The 20,192-nt window shown below is 41.9% G+C and overlaps 1 protein-coding gene and 1 pseudogene across 1 annotated transcript; one reads left to right on the top strand and one right to left on the bottom strand.

The window, feature by feature from the left end:
- Nucleotides 1-947: 947 nt before the first annotated feature.
- Nucleotides 948-4,908, bottom strand: hpxa (hemopexin a). Its single transcript, XM_068746795.1, is given in 9 exon segments — nt 948-1,180; nt 2,005-2,152; nt 2,260-2,390; nt 2,672-2,770; nt 3,061-3,270; nt 3,500-3,653; nt 4,121-4,275; nt 4,483-4,574; nt 4,847-4,908. Coding segments are annotated over 9 exon segments (1,284 nt in total).
- A 12,996-nt stretch (nt 4,909-17,904) lies between these two features.
- On the top strand, nt 17,905-20,057 carry LOC137902404 (flap endonuclease GEN homolog 1-like; annotated as a pseudogene).
- The last annotated feature ends 135 nt before the right edge of the window (nt 20,058-20,192 follow it).

Below are 20,192 nucleotides of genomic sequence, written 5' to 3'. Positions count from 1 at the left end.
TCCAGTATGTGCACCAGCCAGTCCCTTTGTCTGTCTGCTGTTTGGTGCAGAGCCGGTAATGTACGGAGCATGTTGTGCTCCCTATTACAGACGTCCCTGTTCATCACAACTGTACAGGCATCAGACTTTTATACAACTCAGTGTTTTCAATTATATTAAAACTCAAGGTTGTGCATATTTTAATGCGTGGCTGCTTTAGTGTCAACCTGTCAGTAGTCTGAGAGCTTCAGCCATGCTGTAGTATCGAGAATAAATATATATATAAATGGGTGCATGTCATGTGGTGCAATATCTGGGTTTCTGAATTTCATATATATTTTTTATGTTGTGGTCTTTTGAGATACCTGCCTTGGGGTGAGTTTTTGTAATATCTGGAGTGCTTGCATCTTTTTATGTTGTTTGCTGTGACTGTGTTCTCTCTGTGCCAGAATAAGACTAAACCAATTCATAAAATTCTGTTTGGGACACTTGTAAAATCATCTTGTCAGTGTCTCCTCTTGCCAGACAAATTAGATTCAGCATTTTCTGCCGCCTCGTTACTTTATTCACAGCAACACTGGAAAAAATGAATCACAGAGTTGTACACACACACACACACACACACACACATGTATTATACCATATCCTCCTGAGACCAAGCCCACCAGTTAGCATGTCCTCTGTAGTGGACATTTGTCCATTACAGAGAACATGCTAACTGGCTGGGTCTCAGGAGGATATAATACTCTGGAGACTGAGCAAAAAGAAAATCCTTCAAAACGATGTATAACAGGTATTGGGATAGTTTAAGGTAACACTGCGGAAATACTGCCTCATTGTTTGACAGGAAGGACAGCTCAGTGGCTCGATGCAGAGGTCCTTTTGCATGATGGTGCTGTGGTGCTCAAAGTGTTACTGTGTTGTATGCGATCTTCTGCACAATTGCAATCTTCATTCAAAAATGCATCTCAATGATCACAGCCAAACATCTCCTCTGCTACTAAGTGCGGCCGAGGAAACGCCCTGGAGGTAAGAAACAGCATGAGGCTTTCGAAGCGATAGAAGTGGTGCCCCACGACCACCGTCACTCCCTCAGCATCGCACATCGACGCATGGATGTTCTTGAAGACAGAAATCGGTAGCTCTTTGCTTGCAACACGGGGGGCGGGGGAGTCCAGATCCACGTCATAGATTTTGTCACCTGGAAAACAGAAGATAGGAAAGGATGTGAAGTGGGACTGCGTAAAGGTGGGATACTCTGCAAGAGTCAGATGTCCATCCGCCAGTTATTTCCCAACACAATTGACTTTGACTCTGAGAAGACAAAATCATCATTATATCAGTTTGCTATTCTCTGTGAAACATCTTGAAATGTTATTTAAATAATGCTGAAATATTAATTATTGAATGATTATAGACATCTAAGCAAAAGCCTGATGCCATTGTACTGCTGGCATAGAGTTGTTTCTAGCTAAATGCTAACTTTATTGTGCTAATATCTTCATGTGCTGTACATTCTAATAATAGCTCGTTAGCGTAGCACACACAGTAGATCTGGGGGCTTGAGCTCATCTCAAATATAATTAATCTTGTGATTTTGGGATAAAACTCAAATATATACTTGTGCAAGGTTATGAAATTATTTTAATGACAAGCTGCTAAATCGGCATCCAGTTAGGGTTTGATTTCGATGGTTGCAGAGAGTTTTTTTGGGTCATGTGTTGGATATATTTCTTGAACAGCAGAAAGGGAGCCTTTGTATGGAATTTTCAGCCTTGGCAGAGGTTTGCGTTATCCAGACGTTTTTGTTCAACCAAGATTTAACAACCATGTTTTTTATTTTTATTAAAGGAATATTAATTTTGCTGAATGTAGGTCCTGGTCAGGTTGTTTTGAACATCCCTTCAGTCAGTAACAGAATTATTCCTACTACATGTAAATCATCATTTTCTTCTGACCTAAGTTTTTGAATCTAAATGCTCAGACTCTTTGATAGCTTTGCTTTTTCCCCCAAGCTGTCTTTACCTTTGATAACATGAACAATGTGATTGTCCTCGCAGACGAATGCAGCATCAATGGGACCATCAAGGCCCAGCTCCTCCTTCACTGTCTTGGGGTAACCTTCCTGCTTGGTGTGGGGCTCAGAAGCATTGTAAGAAAACACTTGGTTACCCTGAAGGGAAGGAATGGTGACAAAAATGTGCATTTTAGTCTTGAGCAAAAACAGAACCAACATGAGGTGTGTGTGTGTGTGTGTGTGTGTGTGTGTGTGTGCGTTACATGGATCATGTGAAGGTGATCCTGATAGGAGAAAACAGCATCCACTTCATCATCCATATCCTTGAAAACATGAGTGATTTGGTCGGCTATCAGAGTATCGTTGCCCTCAGCCTTGTGGAGGAAATAGTGGGCTGCGAGATAAGATAAACATTTAGAATGCTGTAAAAAAAAAAAAAAAAAAACACAAACTGTACACAAATTATTTTGTTTCACTTTCCAAACGTCAACCTGACACAATCAAAAATGTGTCTGAAAGGAGAAAATACTCAAGACTCGAGGTCAGTTTAGCTTAGCTCAGCTTTGGTTCTGTGCACAGTTAATCTGTGTAACAGCATGTCTGAAGCGCAGTAATTAAAGACACGTTATATCTCTTTTTTTAGGATACTTATGCTTCTCAGTGAGAAGTTCTCACCTCTGAAGGCATACATGTGGCCATGGTGGTCAGATGTGATGGCGTCCAGGTGGACATAGCTGCAGCGCTCTCTGTCTTCGTGGGCGCTCTGTTCACCATCTTTACCTGAGCAGCAAAAAAAGCACAACGCTAATGTCAAAAATGCCTGGGAAGCCTGCCCTTGCTCTGACAGTACGCCATGATGCAGCTCTGAAATGAACTTTGATAGTTGATGCATTGAGAGTGCTGTACAATTGCTTCATTCATTCTAAAACAAGCCTCAGTGAGGTTCAAGCTTACATTTTGATGGGGTAGCAGTTTAGCTGTTTCCTCATTGAACACATGATACATATAAATAAAACTTGAAGTGGATTAGTGAGATGCTGAAAATAAATGTATTCCTCACTTACCAAACTCGCATCTCATGAAGTAGCCACGGGCCTCTTTGGGATATGTGCCGGTCACCTCTCCTGTCTTTGGGTCAAACTTGGAGAACTCGTGTCCGTGGAAGCAGTAGTAGTGTTTCATGAAGCGGAAAGCAGACGTGCAGTTTGGCATGGAATGAAACTCTTTTTCATCTACAGACTTGGTTTTGATGTTGAAGTGGAAGATCTTGTGTTCTGTAGAAATAAAACCCATTTACAATTATTGTTGGGGAGCACATTTGTTGAAAATAGCCAAAATGTATTTATTTATTTTTAATCCTATCATCTTAAGATATAAAATGTTCTCGAAATGTCATTAAAATATCCTATTGAAAATGCATAAAACCCAGTCCCAGTGTTTTACAGTGTATTTATGATTCGAGGATTATTGTTTTCTTGAAGTAATGGAGGTAAAAATATTGACCCTTGAAGAAGATGACAGAGTGTTCATCACAGTCTGTCTTGGGACACTCAACAGCAGCATCCAGATGATCAGGGATTCCATGGAATACTTCGGAGATGTCCTTGGGAAAGCCAGCCTCAATCTCGTGGTCATGATAGCTGAAGACCTTGTGGTCCTGTGGAAAAAGATGGCAGCGCATTCAAAGTTAAACGCAATGCACAATCAATAAACAGAATTTTATTTGCATTTAAAATTCATTGTTCCAGAATTTTAGTATTGTTTGCATGTTGTACTAGACTGTAAATTTCTGTTTAGAACCTGCAGTTCTTTCAATGTCCTGCATTTTACAAGCCAGACTGCTCAAGATAACCTCATCATTCCTGTTCACACCCTTTTCAGACCATTATCTGTAATACCTTTGTGTCGTCACTTTTTTCAAATACAGATTAAAATAGGTATTATCTTTCATTATGAGCTGATTAATTTATAAAAAAAATTTAATAGTTGGAAAAACAAATTAGCAAAAAGTAGAATGTGAAATGACTGGAATCACCTGACAGCTGAATGAATGAATGAATAAATGAAATATAATATTTTAGAAAGGGCTGAGAACAATCACAAGGGTCACAAACTGGACTGTACCAAGAAGAAGTAAATGTGGTCATGTTCACTGCCGTCCTCAGAGTGCAAAAGGAACGCAGCATCTACATGGCCGAGGTGGTGATCGTCATCCATCTCAGCGAAGGACTGATTGGAAAACTCTGCTTTACCGTGGAAGCCTTTGAACAGGTGGTCACCTGGCCCACGTACAGAAAACACATTAAGCAACCTTTAGTAACCTTTAGATGTAACAAGGAATATTTTTTTCAACAGCTTGAGAAGTGAAAAGGTTGGACTGTAATCTCAAAGAAGCAACACTTATTGGCTGCAGTCACGCGGCAAGTGACTTTACATTGTATGAACATATTAGAATGAACATGATTGGACAATACATAGAGACTTACCCTTGAAAAAGTATGGGACTCCATCCTTTTCATTGATGGTGATGGCATCCATCTCAATGTTGCAGCGGTCAAAGGGATCTGCAAAATATAATGTTAGTTATGCGTTTTCTAATTAAGTGTTAATCATCATGATTTCTCTCCCTGATGACAAAGATGTCAATCCCTAAATGAGTTTGAAAGCCTTTCATCATATTCGGCTCACCTTCCAAATGGTGATCACATAGAGAGCTGGACAGAGAAGGAAAAACATTCTGATTATTTAGATTTTAAAAATTACTATCCATTTTGAAGAGAAGAAGCTGTTTTACATGTATAGTTTTTAGACACAAGAATACATTTGTCCCTCCAAGATCAGTGCAGGAATACTTACGATGGAACCAATGCCATGGCCAGAGCCAGACAGAGGACGTGGCTAATCATCTTCATGATGATGTGGATGCCTGTGAAGACAGCAGAGCTGGGCCCGAGCTACATTGCTTGCTGCTGCAGACCCCATTTTTATAGTATACTCATGTTTACATGAACTGTGTCACCGGGTAACAAGAGAGGAGGAGCTGATAGTGTGCAGCCAGACAGAGGTTATCAAGAACACACACAAAGGCCACAGAACTGTGTCACAGACCTCGGGCAGTCAACCCAGAACTCGGATCAGCTGCAAGTCTAGCCAGTGGGCGATCAGTGGAATTTAGAATGACATTAATGATAACATTAATCATTAGATGCATATCTGATGGCTCTTAAAAACCAAATATTTGTAGCTGTTTACGCAGTATTGATTTCCACTGTAATCCACTAACATTGACTTCAGTGCGACTGAAATACATATTCCAACACAAATTCATTTTTAAATCATGCAAAGCATTATTCAATTAAATTCAATTAAATTGTATTAATATAGTTCCAGATCACAACAGAAAGTTATCTCAAGGCACTTTACAGGTCTAGCAGGGAAAGACCTGCAGGGAAAGACAGAACCCAACTTGTCCCACAAGAGCAAGCACTTTGGCAACTGAGGCAAGGAAAAACTTCCCTTTAAAAGGCAGAAACCTTGGACAGAACCTAGGCTCATGGTGGACAGACATCTGTCTGGAAGAGAGACAGAGGGAGAGAGGAAGAGAGCGAGAGAGGGCGAGAGAGAGAGGGCAAGAGAGGGCAGGCGAGACAAGGACAGATAGGAGGCGAGTCAAAAACAAGGAGATGGATTGGGAACTGATAGAAAGACAGAGAGCAGGAGCAGACAAAAACAAAATGTAACAGAGGCTGTTGAACAAGATACTGACGAAAGAGCTGCTGTATAAAACTAGAAATGCTAATGCCAGTGATATGGACATCAGTGTTGACAGACACAGGGCCAGGTTCTGCAGCACCACGGAGAGAAGGACCTGCAGACTGAGAAACAGAGAGAGGGACAAACAGAGGGACAGAGATCACAAGACTACAGGGAAGAGAGAGAGAGATTACTGACATAACATAATGCATTGATTTTCTAGACACTCAAAGACGCTTCACATGGTGCATTATTCATTCACTCCACACTTGGTGGTGGTGAAGCTACTAGCCACAGCTGCCCTGGGGCAGACTGACAGGAGCGAGGCTGCCAATTTGCGCCATCGGCCCTCCTGACCACCACCGACATTCACTCGCTCAAAGCATTCACACAGGCGATGTGGGTGAAGTGTCTTGCCCAAGTGCCCAAGAACACATCGCTCAAGCCGTCAACCGCCTTCTACTCTTGAACATAGAGATGGTGTCTGTCTCACAAACTGAATCAGGGAGCTGATTCCACTATAAAGGAGCTTGATAACTGAAAGCTCCACCTGCCTGTCTGCTCTTGGACATTTTTGGAACCAAGACATACATAAGACCAGCATTTCGGGGCCGCAGGGTTCTCGTGGGGCAATATGGGATAATCAGTTCTGTAAGGTAAGGAGGGGCATGGCTGTTGCGGGCTTTAAAAGTGAGTAGAAGGATTTCATATTCAATTCGTGCTCTAACAGGACGCCAATGCAGAGACACCAGACCAGGGGAAATGTGTTCTTTCAGTCTGGTTCCTGTCAGAACACGAGCTGCTGCGTTCTGGATTAGCTGAAGATGTTTAATAGACCTTTTGGGGCAGCCGGACAGTAAGGAATTGCAGTAATGAAGTCTGGAAGTTACAAAAGCATGGACAACTTTTTCTACATCTTTTCGGGTTAATAGGTGCCTGATTTTTGAAATATTGCAACGCCCCGGGTCCTGGAGACATACAGGTCGTGGAGAAATGGCAGCTTACAACCGATCACCTTCTCCGCAGCACGTACAAGCTGCCGCAGGAAGAACATCCTCTCCTGAGCCTTCTTGGTGCTGTTTGGACTTTGGCACACATGGAAGTGGGAGGAAACTGGAGGGAACCCACGCGGTCATGGGGAGAACATACAAACTCTGCATGGGTCTCAAACCCCATACCTTCTTGCTGTGAGGCGACAGTGCTAACCACTATGCCGCCCTCTGCTACTGTCCTCCCTTTATTTTGATTTTGTTTAATTAAATTAGGCTATTTTTTTCTAAACAATCAAAAAGCTAATCTGGTGTCTTAGCTTTGGACGAGGCAGCTTCTCTTTGTTTAGTAGAAAAGATTAATTAAATTAATGTTTGTTTTTCCACGAATTATTTTGGGGTTGTGTTTTTCACATATTGGGAATAACATGTATTTAAAATAATCCCAGGCCAAATTACCATCAGCCTTTTGAGCAGGTTGCCATCAGGAAATTGGAAAATGGATTTAGTCATTGCTAGATTAACCCTTCAGCTTTGTTTTTACTTCTTTAATTTTTGGTGTGCTCGCTACCCTTTGTTTCCTCGTTTATGTTTTCCGAATGGGTGCAGTGGATGGCGTGTTCACCAAACAAGGCATTTCTGGGTTCAAATCCAGACCAGGCACCCATCCTCTCCAACTGAAGGTTAAAATCCCTCAGCAGAGTGATTGTTTTTCTGTGTCAGTCTTGGTGACATCGGTGTATTCTCTCGTCTCATGCCAGCAGCAAGAGGCTCAAGCATACCACCAAATTACTTTGCGCAAAATAAGCAGCTACCAAGTGAAATTGTCACGGACCAAGGCAGAGAACCCAAATGCACGACAGTAGATGGGGAAATCAGGCAGGGGTCACAAATCGGGTAATCCGAATAGACAGGCAGACGGATCCCAAGGGGCAGGCAAAGAGACAGAATGCAGGAATCAGGCAAGGTCGAAACACAGGTGGTCAGTCTGGAATGCTTGAGAGCAGGAATCGTCACTGACAATCTGGCAGGGGTGTGTTGGCTGAGCTGAGTATATTGAGGGACAGGTCTGATGAGTGATTAGCTGCAGGTGATGACAGGAGCACAGGTGACAGGAATGAACTGATTGCAGGAGGTGGATCTGAGAAGACAGGGGAAGTTGGTGTGGAAAGGACAGGCCCACCTCACGCTGCGATGGAGTCTTCATTCACATGCATCATGATTTCAGGTCAAATTTGAAGGTTGTATCTTCAGAAGATACTGAGCTCGATCCTGAAAAAATGCAACACTGGTGGAATTTAATTCCATCCAAATATTTATCAAATCAATAGAGAGATGGCCTCCAGAGAGGAAACAAATCAAACAAGCCTATGTGCACATCACAGCAAATATGCACTTTTGTGTCATTCAACTTGCAATCAATAGTTCCATGATAGTTTGACCCTAGCATGAGCCAGGCTTTATGTACTGCAGGGTCTTGCATCTTTATGTAAAGCTACAGTGTGTACTGTGGATTATTCCAAATAAAGGACAGTGCAATGAAATGTTGCATTTGATTTTAACTTTTTCATTCAATGTAACATTTATTTTAATGAGCTGGTGCCAGCAATTCAGGCATTAACAGGTATTTCAACGCTTAGACACAAAAATCTCAAGATACCCGCTGGATATTTTGATTGAGATTAAACATGTAATTTTGGTAGCCTGGCCCTTTATCATGTTCTTTGTTTGTGTCTGGTCTCTCTCAAGAAGCACAGTCAGCAGCTTCTTCTTTCATTTTCAGTTATCCTTTCTTTCATGCATTGTGATGACCTCCATGAAGGTTGTGCTCAAATGTTTGTAGTAGTAAACGGGTGTACTTTTACAAGTTTAAATTAAAAGCATCTATTGTACAGCTGTAAAAGACTTTCTCTATGCATGCCAGTGTCCTACTGTTGAGCAATAGCAACCCTACATGCTGTGGTAATACTGTGGAAGTAGTACTTTGACTGGTCCGCAGAGTCAACTCTGTCACGCTGTGCACATTTATAGCAAATAGAAATACAGTCTTGTTTGTTTTGTTAATATTGTATAAGTTACAGCAGAACACATGTGGACCTTCAGTATGACTGTTCATTCACTGAGTTATTACCATCGCCAGCAGACAAATCCGGATAGGGGCAGGCAATCAGGCAGAAATCAGGTAGAGTTCATAAACCACGTAACCAGAACAAACAGGCAGACAGATCCAAAAGAGGAGGCAAAAAAACAGAGTCCAAGGGCCAGGCAGGGTCAAAACATGGGGGGGTCAATTCAGAACGCTGGAAGGTCGGAATCATCGCCAACGATCTGGCAAGGGTGTACATTCTGAGCTGAGTATATGTAGAGTCAGGGCTGATGAGAGATGCAGGTGAGCCTGGGAGCACAGGTGACCAGAACGAGCTGATTGCAGGAGGCGGCTCTGGAAGACAGGAGAAGTTAATGCATGGAAAAGCACAGGCCCGCATCAAGCTATGACACTTTATCATTAACCTATTTATGCTGCATCATTTATTACTTAAAGATCCCATATTATACCCTTTTTCCATAAGTTAACGCAGTTCCCATACAATTATATGAAATATATGTGACAGTCTTTGGTCAAAATAACGAACAGATGCTGCAGGACAGCGTCCATCATTTCTGCCTCAAACGGCTCTGTCAGAAAAGTCACTGAAAGCGAAAAGGAAACTGCAATGAATGTGCATGCATGTGCACACACATCTTGTGCACACAATTGTACTGTGACTTCACAGTAAAAGAGATTTCTTCCAGAAGTGTTTCTGTACTTGATTACAGAACAACGCAGGATTGACAGGATGGTTTATTTAGCTGTTTTTGGGTTGATAATGATCCAAACCCTCCATAATAGTGCACCATTAATGAAATGTTATGAGAAAGAACTTTGACTTAATTATTAGTGTTGTTTGAGGATCACAGTTGATTGGTAATGTAGTTCTTGTGTGGTTGTAAATGTTTATGCATTTCTCTTTCAAATAATGACGGCTGTAGAGTACATACAGATAATATACTTTTCTACAAACATGAGTTTTTATACAAATAGAAGAACACGGAGAGAACAAAATACAAAGTTCAAAAGGCTTTAGAAACGATGAAGTCAATGTACAATGCTGGCTTTGAATGCCTAAATTAAATAGTATATCTCCTTTATGCCAAAATCATTGAACATTGTCTCATCTACAGTTGCTTAGCCGGATTAAGGATCAGGGGTCTGCTGGAGCCTATCCCAGCTGACTATGGGTGAGAGGCGGGGTCCACCTCGGATGAGATGCTAGCTACTGTGGGGCCACACAAAAGACAAACAAATGCACACACTCTCACACACACGGACAATTTGGAGCGACCAGTTCACCTATGCTGCATGTTCTTGGAGGTGGGAGGACAGATATGAATCAAACGTGGAAACTTCTTACTGATGCAGCAACAGTGCAATCAACTGCGCCACCGCACTTACCCTGTCAATCAAAATATGAAAATATTTCCGTGACCATTTGAACTCGTCATCCATGTTTTTTTTACCATTGACACTTGACAGTGATGAACGAGCAAAAGTATGTGAATCATCTTTCCCTGTATGTTCAAAATAGAGAGCCTCACGAGATTCCATGTGCTGATCCAGTATCAGTTGAATGATGACCAAAAAGGCATTTCAAACGCTATAGATCATACTGTAAAATGTCAAAAACATATGGATGAAGTATCTATTAAACAAAAAAGAAGAGTGCAACAATGAGGAAGGGAGCACTGTACTTTTTGTGGCTCGAAATGTAAGTCACTTTAGCAGCAGGTAACAGAAAGTCAGAGCAGATTTACAGCTGGCAGGTTCCTAACAGAGCAGAGAAAAGCTCTGCATCTGGCTGCTGTAGGGAGACAGATAGAACATTTAGGTCTGCCAAATACGCAAAAAAATGCTGAAGCTCAAATTTACTTTGACTGAGTTAAGAAAGAAAGAAACTCCCTCATCTGTGCAAATAGTGAAACAAGTTACATGTGTAAGAGGACAGGATCGCATATTTCAAAGCATGACATGTTGATTTTATTTTATTTGCCTGCTTTTGGTAGTTTGCTCTTGATAAGCAAAATTATGTAATCGGAAAAGAGCACTTTGAGAATGTGACCGGCTCCCTTTTTGTCTAAATAGAACTGCTATGACGTCTGAAGGGAGCTGACGAAATACTTACTCACTGTTAAGCGTGCTTTTAAACATCATGAGTCTCTTGTGCTTCGATTTTGGACTGACTTCTCTGCTTTTTTTTTTTTTCCACTTAAATTTTATTTGTTTTTTTTTTACAGCAACAGAGCATTTAATACTAATATTATTTTCCACATGATACAAAATACAACACAGCATAAAGACCTCAGGTCCACTCTTCCTGTACAATGAAAAACAAATCTTAACCACAGTGGCGGTACACCCAGGTATACATGACCCTATTATCCTTTTGATTAGCCTCAAAAAGCCCTCTGCTGGTCGCCATCGCCCCATAAAAATGTGTAACTGCAGTCGTAGTGAGTAAGTTATCTTTTCCATTTCGTAAAGTTCTTTCAGTTTTACTTTCCAAACATTAAGCGAAGGTGGTTCTGTCTTCATCCATGAGATTGTGATGCATTTCAGGGCTGCTGTAAAAAGTATGGATAAAAGGTAGTTTGCAGATCGTCCTTGCAGTCCTGGTGGAGTAATACCCAGAACAGCCACCGTCACATCCCTTGCTATTTCTAACTGAAAGATCCGGTTTATGGCAGTATACACCTCGTCCCAAAAATGTTGTATTTTAGGACATGACCAGAATATGTGTGTATGATTAGGCACATCCGTGCCGCAGTTTCTCCAGCATAGACTTGGTATATTCGGTGTCATTTTAGCTACAATGTCTGGAGTCCTAAAATATCTGTATTTTCCATTTGAATTCTCTCCATGTATTTGAATTTGTAGTCTGGTGTGCCGGTATACATGCCTCTTTCCATAGTTTGTCAGATATATTTTGTGACACCTCCGCCTCCCATCTCTGCCTTGCCAAAATGGGCTTGTTTTGAGTCATTGACTTGAATATTTTATATAGCTTTGTAATTACTTTTTGATCTCCTTCTCGTTTTTGAATTAGTATAAGGAATTTTTCAATGGCCGATGGTTCCAGCACTTTTTTCCAATCTGTATGAGACCCTAAGAAAGATCGTATTTGCAGGTATCTAAAGAAGTCGTTTTTATTAAGTTGGTATTTTCTTCTCAGCTGATCGAATGACAATAAACAATCATTATCAATTAACTGGTGTATGTAAATAAGACCATGGTCAGCCCATTTTAGGAAGCCTGTGTCCATCTTGCCTGGTATAAAGGATTTAATATAACCAATGCTAGACAGTATAGAGATATTGGTTGGTAACTTGAAAGTAATCCTGATTCTCTTCCAAATGTCAAATTAAATTTAGTCCACTCTGCTAACCCCTTAGATGGAATATCAGCAAATGGCAATGCCTGTAGTTGGTCAGTGCACATCTTCTGTTCAATGCTTAACCATCTTGTATCAGCATCATTTTTTATATATGAAATCAATGATTTTAATTGTGCGGCCCAGAAATAATATTTAAAGTTAGGAAGATTAAGGCCTCCCTCTTCCTTAAATCCTTGGAGAGTTTTATATTTTATTCGAGGGCGCTTTCCTTGCCATATGAATTTTGAAATTATTTTATCTAATCCTTCAAATGTTGACTTGGGTATTTCAATATGTAGCATTTGAAATAAATATAGGAGCCTGGGTAGGACATTCATGCGGACTGATTCTATGCGGCCTAAGAGGAAAAGAGGCAGCGCAGACCAGCGATCCAAATCACTTTTTATTATATTAATTAGTCTACCATAATTTGTATCAAACAGATTGTCTAGTGAGAGAGGGATATTAATGCCCAAGTAGTTTATGCCTTTTTTAGGCCAATGAAAACCACTTTGCCGTTTTAAATCCGGTGAGATATTCCCTAAAACATCCATGGCCTCCGTCTTATCGACATTGATTTTATACCCTGCATACGATGTTAACTTTTCAAGTAAGCATGGGACAGTCGTGGGTAGATCTGTCAGATATAAAAGGACGTCATCAGCATATAAGGATATTTTATGCGATTCATTGCCGATTGATACGCCTTTAATATTATCCTCATCTCTGATAAGTTGCGCTAACGGCTCGATACCTAGAGCAAAGAGCAAGGGTGACATTGGACAGCCTTGTCTGCAACCACGCTCCAACGTAAACCTTTCCGATCGGAACCCATTAACTCTAACAGCTGCCTGGGGTGAAACTTCTCTGCTTTTAACAGCATCCAACCTCACATGTTTAGCAGGCAGATTAACGACATTGTTTATTGTAATTTATGTAATTTATTGACATTCATTGTCATTTTGCATCTGTGGGGTGATTTATTTAAAATTTATTGTTAGTCTGCATCTGTGGTGTAAAATTATTTTTAGTTTTCTAATGTTATTCTGCATCAATTGAGTAATTTAATAGCCAGTATAGCCAGCATTAATTGAGTGAGCAAAACAAAAAGTCTCCATATGAAATATGTAACAGTCATTAACTAGATCTGTCGTAGAACATGAAGCACGTTACAAAGTTTTTACTAAAATGCATTATTCTGTGGGAAGTTTTGAAATGTGACGTGGCTGGGAATCATCTTGATGCAACAGGAGCCTGTCATTACCGCAGATCTCCACTAGATGTCGCCCGTGTAAAAACAATAGAAGACAGATTTAGCACATTGAAATAACATCATTGATTAAAAACTAATTTAAGAATATAATATTTACTTAAGAAGAAGTCACAAAGTATGTAAACATTTTCACAGACATTTGACACAACTCATCGTGTAAATTATGTTTTCATGAGAGACTCTTTAAGAGAGGAGATCTGTGGCATTTCTCAACAATCAATCAATCAATCAAATCTTTATTGCAGACACAATGGTCCAATTAAAAAACACACATAACATTTACAACATTTACAACGTTTACACAGTAAACACAGTAATCCTATAATAACATTAGGTACCAATGACACCAAATACCTGAGTTAAACTTCACAGCACTTAGGCTTGGCTGAGTCAGTGTTCTGATGATGTCATTCCCTGAGTCATGCAGCCGACATATAAACCTGTATGACAGGTGCCTCAGCTGAGCATTAAGGCTGTTAACCCCGACACCACAGAACATCTCACTGGCGCTGGACCATCTTGGCTTCCTGAGAATTATCCGCATGCAGTCATTGTATGCCACCCTCAACTTCTGCATGCTGGCCTGTTTGTACTTGATCCACAAGGGGGCAGTATAGAGTGGCGTACAAAAGGCCCTGAAGAGGGTGACTTTGACCGCTTCAGAGCAAAAACTAAATTTCTTCTTCAGCATGTTGGCCTGTGCATACAGCATCCGCCGCTGTCTATACATGTCATCATCATCTCCCAGCTGGTCATTGATGATGTGGCCCAGATATTTAGTTCTGCTGCAGACAGACAGCACTTGCCCTGACAGATAAAAGTTTGGGAAGTCCAAACCCTACGAGAAAGTGTTAGAATGTAGCGAACTGGTCGCTTTTCGCTTCACTGTGAGCTCAGTTGTGTTTCTGACAGTTTGGGGACTGAGTTAGCATCAAGCAAAGTTATTTTGTTTGAACAAAACACATCATGTCTCCATGTCACTGTGGAATAAGAACAAAGGCATCTCGCTCTGGCAATTCAGGAAAAAACTCATGTTCTCTACAGACAAATCACATTTAAATGTTTCTTGGTCAGCAGATGTTTATGATTCTTGAGTGTGGCCTGTATAGAGGCCCACTGGAGCTGGAGACTGACCACAAGTCACCAAAAATAAAAAAATAAATTAAAAGTAAGATATTTTGGTGGTGAGCTTTTGGCGGCCAGAGTCCTTCCAGATCAGCCTCCCAGAAAACCTTCCTCCCGGGGTCGTTCACGCCTCTCGGGCCTCTGATCCAGACCGCGGGGAAAATGGAACTATACATTACTCCATATTAGGTGAGGAACCGGCGCGTTCCAACGTAGGTGGACAAAGGGGGGGGGGGGAATGATCCGGAGAGAGTTGTGATGACTATCTCCGTTTCTGTCCCCCTGAAAGGTGTATTTTTAGGGCCGTTGTGAAGGAGGCCAAAGAGGTGCATGTTTTGAGGGCAGGAGTCAAGCAGTTCCACCCTTGGGTGGCCGTACTGTAAAACCTTGCTGCTTAAATACTTTTTAGTAACTGCAGCAGATGTTTCTGTGTTTTATTATATTAATGCACCAAACGAGAGAATCGTTAAAATGAAAGGAAGGATTTTAGCATCGCATCAAAGTGTTTGTTTGTTGCTCTGATCCCAGATCAGATCAGAGCCGGTTTCAGGCAGAGAGACGGTGCTGCAGCTGGGGGGCACAAGACTTTACAACCCACCAGTGTTGCTCCCCCTTGATCAGGAGTGAGGCCTTAAACACCTCCTGCAGACATGAAACATCTGGCAGGAGGTTGGTGGCAGCTGCATCCTCCGCCGGAGCAACAGCCCGTCCCCGTCCCCGTCCACGTCCCACTGAAACTTCCTCTCTCAGGACTCGGGTTGGAGTTTTAATTTGTGACCTGTTCAGTTTGTAGAACTTTATTTCTAACTTCTTGTCCAGATGAGTCTGGATGTGGAGCCTCCAGAGGTGAGAAGATCTCAGGTGCAGCGGCGGCGTCGAACCGACAACCGTCGCCATTATTCTTTGGGTAGCATTATCCTCCATTTAGCCTGATTCACACCTCCCTGCCAACAAACGACGTCCTTCGGGAAGGTTGCTGAACTGTATTGTGTTATGACGCGCTAGTGCTTCGCCTGTCGCGCTGTTGTTGTTTGTCCCTGTGGAGTTGCCGTAGGGCAGAGTAAATAAAGAAAACAAAACAAAGAAAAATTAAAATGGGTTAATTTAGACAGAAGAATTTCATGATTTACATTTTACAGTGTCAAATGCTTTTCTCAGACCCAGAAATACTGCACCAATGCAGGGATAAGGTGTCCAACATGCGTTTAATATTTTCTATAAACAGACAGTCTGCAAACTCTGTTGAATGATTTTCACGGAAACCAAATTGCATTGGATGCAAAGGAGAGTGGTCTTTATTTAAATGTTCATTTGTAATATTTGCTACCCATCTCTCAGCAACTTTAGATATCACAGGGAGGATACTGATTGGCCGATAGTTGGCTATGTTTGAACTGTTACCCGATTTTAAGATTGGGATGACTGCAGCCATTTTCCAAGATGATGGGACAACTTCTTGTTTAAAGGACGAGTTGACCATGGTAGTCAAAATTTTATTGAAATATATTATATTGTATATATTAAATATAGCTTATTAAATATTTAGTAATCCATCCTATATATAGATGTTTCTTAATTGTGGGTTTTTTTCCATTGTTTTTTTTCATTATTAGTATTCCAACAGATATGAAATATTAGTTGTATTATGGGGGTGTGATTTAATAAGTTTTCTTCTTCTCCTTTTCAAGCATGTATTATTTGCTTTTTTTGTGTACATGACCCTTTGGTGGTTGTTTTGGACATATTTATTGGGTTTTTGTTTCTTTGGTCAAAATATTGTTTATTGTACACGAAAAGGTATTATTTATTTTTATTCTGCTTGAAATAACTTAAACTAAATTAAACTAAACCATATATGTTATTGGTGAGAGTCGGGATTCTTTGCATAATTTGAGAACATTTGTATCCAGCCCGGACATCCTTGGCTTTAGAGTACTTTAGTGAGCCAATGATGTTTGAAACTTCCAGCTCTGTTATCTGTCGTAGAGAAAAAACAGGCTGTGCAGGATTAATTGGTCTGGAAGTAAGAATAGAAGGTGAAAACATTTCTGATCTCCCTGACTGAGTTAAACGTATTAGCTAGGACAGTTGGACTAGTTACCATTGCATTGTTCATTTTAAGATCAATACATTTGTTTGAGTCTTTAATGTCTTTGCTATGTAATTTATTCAGATTTTGCCAGATCATTTTTGCATTCCCCTTTGCTTCCACAATGATATCCATGAAGAATTTTGCTTTAGCCTTTCGCAGACTTTGAGTTACTTTATTTCTTAAAAATGTAACGTTTTGTCTTTCTGCAGTGAGACCAGTTTTAAATGATTTTTTAAGTTGTTCATCTCTGTCCTTCATTATTTTCCTGCATTCATCGTTTAACCAAGGCAACGAATTCCCCTTTATGTTATTGCAGCTCCGGTGCCCCCCCCCCCCCCCCCCCCTTCAAGGGTTTTATGAGTGAACATGTGTTTTCTCCTCCTTCTCCAGGGGACCAAGCCGGAGTCCAATCCAGCAGCGACTCCGGCTCTCCGCTGGTGGTGGCGGCGGCATCGGCGACCGAAAATCCCTCCCATGGTGACCCCAGCTGAGGCCACTGACACCCCGGCTGTAATCTATTTCTCTCCATCTATAAATATAATAATAATAATATCAACAATATTATATTGTAAACAATATTTTCTTTTTTATTTTATATTTTCTCAAAAGCGTCGGCTGTCTGACGACAGCAGCCTTGTATCCATAGCAACATCTCCTGGCTAGCGGATCAAATAGGCTTCAGAAACGTTAAATATCTGTATCACCTACAAAGTAATAGAATGTATGAAATGTTGTTGCATATTACACCCTGACAATTGTTATGTAGTCGTTATACGCGCTTTGTATACTGTATGCTATTCGTTTTGAAATAAAACTTTATTAAAAAAAGAAAACAAATATGTCCTGGCTGGCCTTTATGTGATGTAACAGGTTGAAAATGTCCGGCACCGAGCGACATCGTACGATCGTCTCCTTTCTTCCCACCTTGTTTATTTGATAAGTATTAGACGTAGCTATCTGTCTTACATTTAGAACAATAATATTTTAATGGTTTAATACATTTATTATGAACATACGTTGTTTTCTGTTCGATGCTGCTACTACTGAATACCTCGAAGGCAGTGAAGTACGGAAAGCTCAAGCTAACGGGTACGCAGCCGAACGGCGCCGCAGTTTCAAGCTCGCAGCGGGAATTATTCCGTGCCGTTCCGTGGCGTCTAAACATTCGACCTGCGTGAAATTCCGTCCAAACGCATTTTGCGGTCGTTATGGGTGTCCACGCCCTGTGGTCCATTATCGAACCGGCTCGCGAGTCGGTTCCGCTCTTCGGTTTGAGCGGACAGACGCTGGCGTTGGACCTGAGTCTGTGGGTGTGCGAGGCCCAGCACGTCCAGGCCATGATGGGGAGGGTCACCAAACCCCACCTGAGGTGACATCACGCACGAAGCAACTGCTTGGGACGCGAGCGTCGCTTCTGATGACGCTGCTTCCTGTCCAGGAACTTGTTTTTCAAGGTGTTGTCCATAACGCTGATGGGAGTAAAGCTCGTGTTCGTGATTGAAGGAGACTGAAGGCAGAAACCATGAAGAAGAGGACAACCGCCAGATACGGGGGGTGCACGAAGGGCTCTGCTCCAACGAGCACCAGCAGGGGGCGCTTCAAGGCCGTCCTGAGGGAGGTCCGTGTCCTGTCTGTCCCTTCTGCTAGGCCTCATGGGTTTCTGTCTTATTCTAAAAGTCTTGTCCTAGTTGTCCTCGTTGTCCTCGTCCATGCTGGACTGCCTGGGCGTCCCCTGGGTGACCGCCGCTGGGGAGGCCGAGGCCTTGTGCGCCTACCTGGACGCCCGCGGCCTGGTGGACGGCTGCATCACCAACGGTGGAGACGCCTTTCTGTACGGAGCCCGGACCGTGTACAGGAACTTCAACATGAACAGTAAAGTACGTTAGCGACAGCCCGGCTGAGCCCTCCGACACCCCGTCTCCCATCTCAGAGGTGAGATAATCGATCATTCATTTGTCTTGTGTTGTTACCCTCGCCGAAGGGGAGGCGGGGGTATTGCAATTGGGTCTGTTTGTTTGTTTGTCTGTTTGTCTGTCCACGCGCATAACTCAAAAACTATTAATCCAATCGATTTGAAATTATTACACAAGCAAGGTTCTGTCCGTGGCTCGGTCCAGAATGGCGTTCATCCGGATCCGGATCCAGATTCTAGAATTTTTTAAAGGGTTCTTTAACATTGCGAGATAGGGCACTTTTTGACATTTTTCTTAATTTCTTCAAAACATATGGCGGTATGGATCTAAAAAAAATCATGCATAAGTACTGCCAAACCATCTACCGCCGCGTTGCCCTGCGCACGGCTAGCTGAAAAACTCAGGGCACTTGGCGCTGAGCTTAGCTGCCGATTTGCCGTCTTTGATGTCCAGAAATGCAACCTTGAACTGCTCAGCAATCCCTTTGCAGTTGATGTGGAAAACGCACCAAACAACCTCCTAATGGATCCGATTGAACTCCTGTGGAGTGACACGCTGAAGTCAAAGAAGTCAAGGCATGGGCTTGAATGGTGGATTGATTTATTGTCATTTTATTTTTACATTTATTAGCCTGTGGAAAAAGAGATGTTTTGATATTTAAATCAAAAGGCTGCAAATAAAAATATGATTTTTATTTAAATTGTATTTAAAAAAGAGATGAATGACATTGATGCGGGTTTTTTTACATTTGAAATTCAATTTTGCCTGTCTGCAATATAAAATTATGTATTGTATTGAAATAGGCGTTCCTTAATATGGACACAAAACTTGTTTGGGTCCATATTAAAAGGTTCATTTGTTCAATGTTGGCCTGCGACTTTGTTGAAGTTTTAAACTCTGTATTTGAGTTTGACACCTCTGAATCAGCCCCGTGGCTGAACCTTGACCCCAGGTAACCCCTCCCACCTTTAAAGCGCTCCCTCACTTCAGTCTTCCCTCTTCCCTCCCCTCTCCACTCTGACTGCCCACCTGTGCATGTCTTGACATGCCGAGACACACCGAGGGAGGGGAGGAGACCAAAACAAGAAAAACCAGAGTGTATGAGACAGCTATGAAGAGTGCGAAGGAGGCGTGAGGTATGAAGGGAGGTTGTACGGAGCTACGGGCGTGAGGAAGGAAAAGGGAATTTCACGCTGCAGCTGCAGTTTGAGATCAGTGGAAGAGTTGAGAGAAGGGAAACAGAATCTTAGAGGAGCCAAGGCTGCAGCTGTGGAAGACGGGGAACATCTCGCTCATGTAGGGGTGAGATAGTGTCATATCTGTGAAAAACATGCTGTCATTTCCTCTCTCGTCTCATTCGTGTTCCCTCTTTCTGATTTGTGCCTAAACAGCTCCCCGATGTCCAGGAGAAGCAGGATGAATGGATCCTCTTTGGCTCTGGCATTTAAAACCCGGCACTGAAAAAGCATGACACTTCCAGCTTTATGCCTCAAGATCAAGGGAAGGACAACCACTGCGAATAATGCCGAGAGTTACTCCCAGGAACTGACCGTGTAGGAAAGCTACCCAGAGGGTCACGAATC

This window comes from Brachionichthys hirsutus, chromosome 12 (genome assembly GCF_040956055.1).
Source record: "Brachionichthys hirsutus isolate HB-005 chromosome 12, CSIRO-AGI_Bhir_v1, whole genome shotgun sequence".
Taxonomy (NCBI): domain Eukaryota; kingdom Metazoa; phylum Chordata; class Actinopteri; order Lophiiformes; family Brachionichthyidae; genus Brachionichthys; species Brachionichthys hirsutus.
The sequence above is the reverse complement of the archived record's forward strand: the minus strand, read 5'-3'. Positions and strand labels throughout refer to the sequence as shown.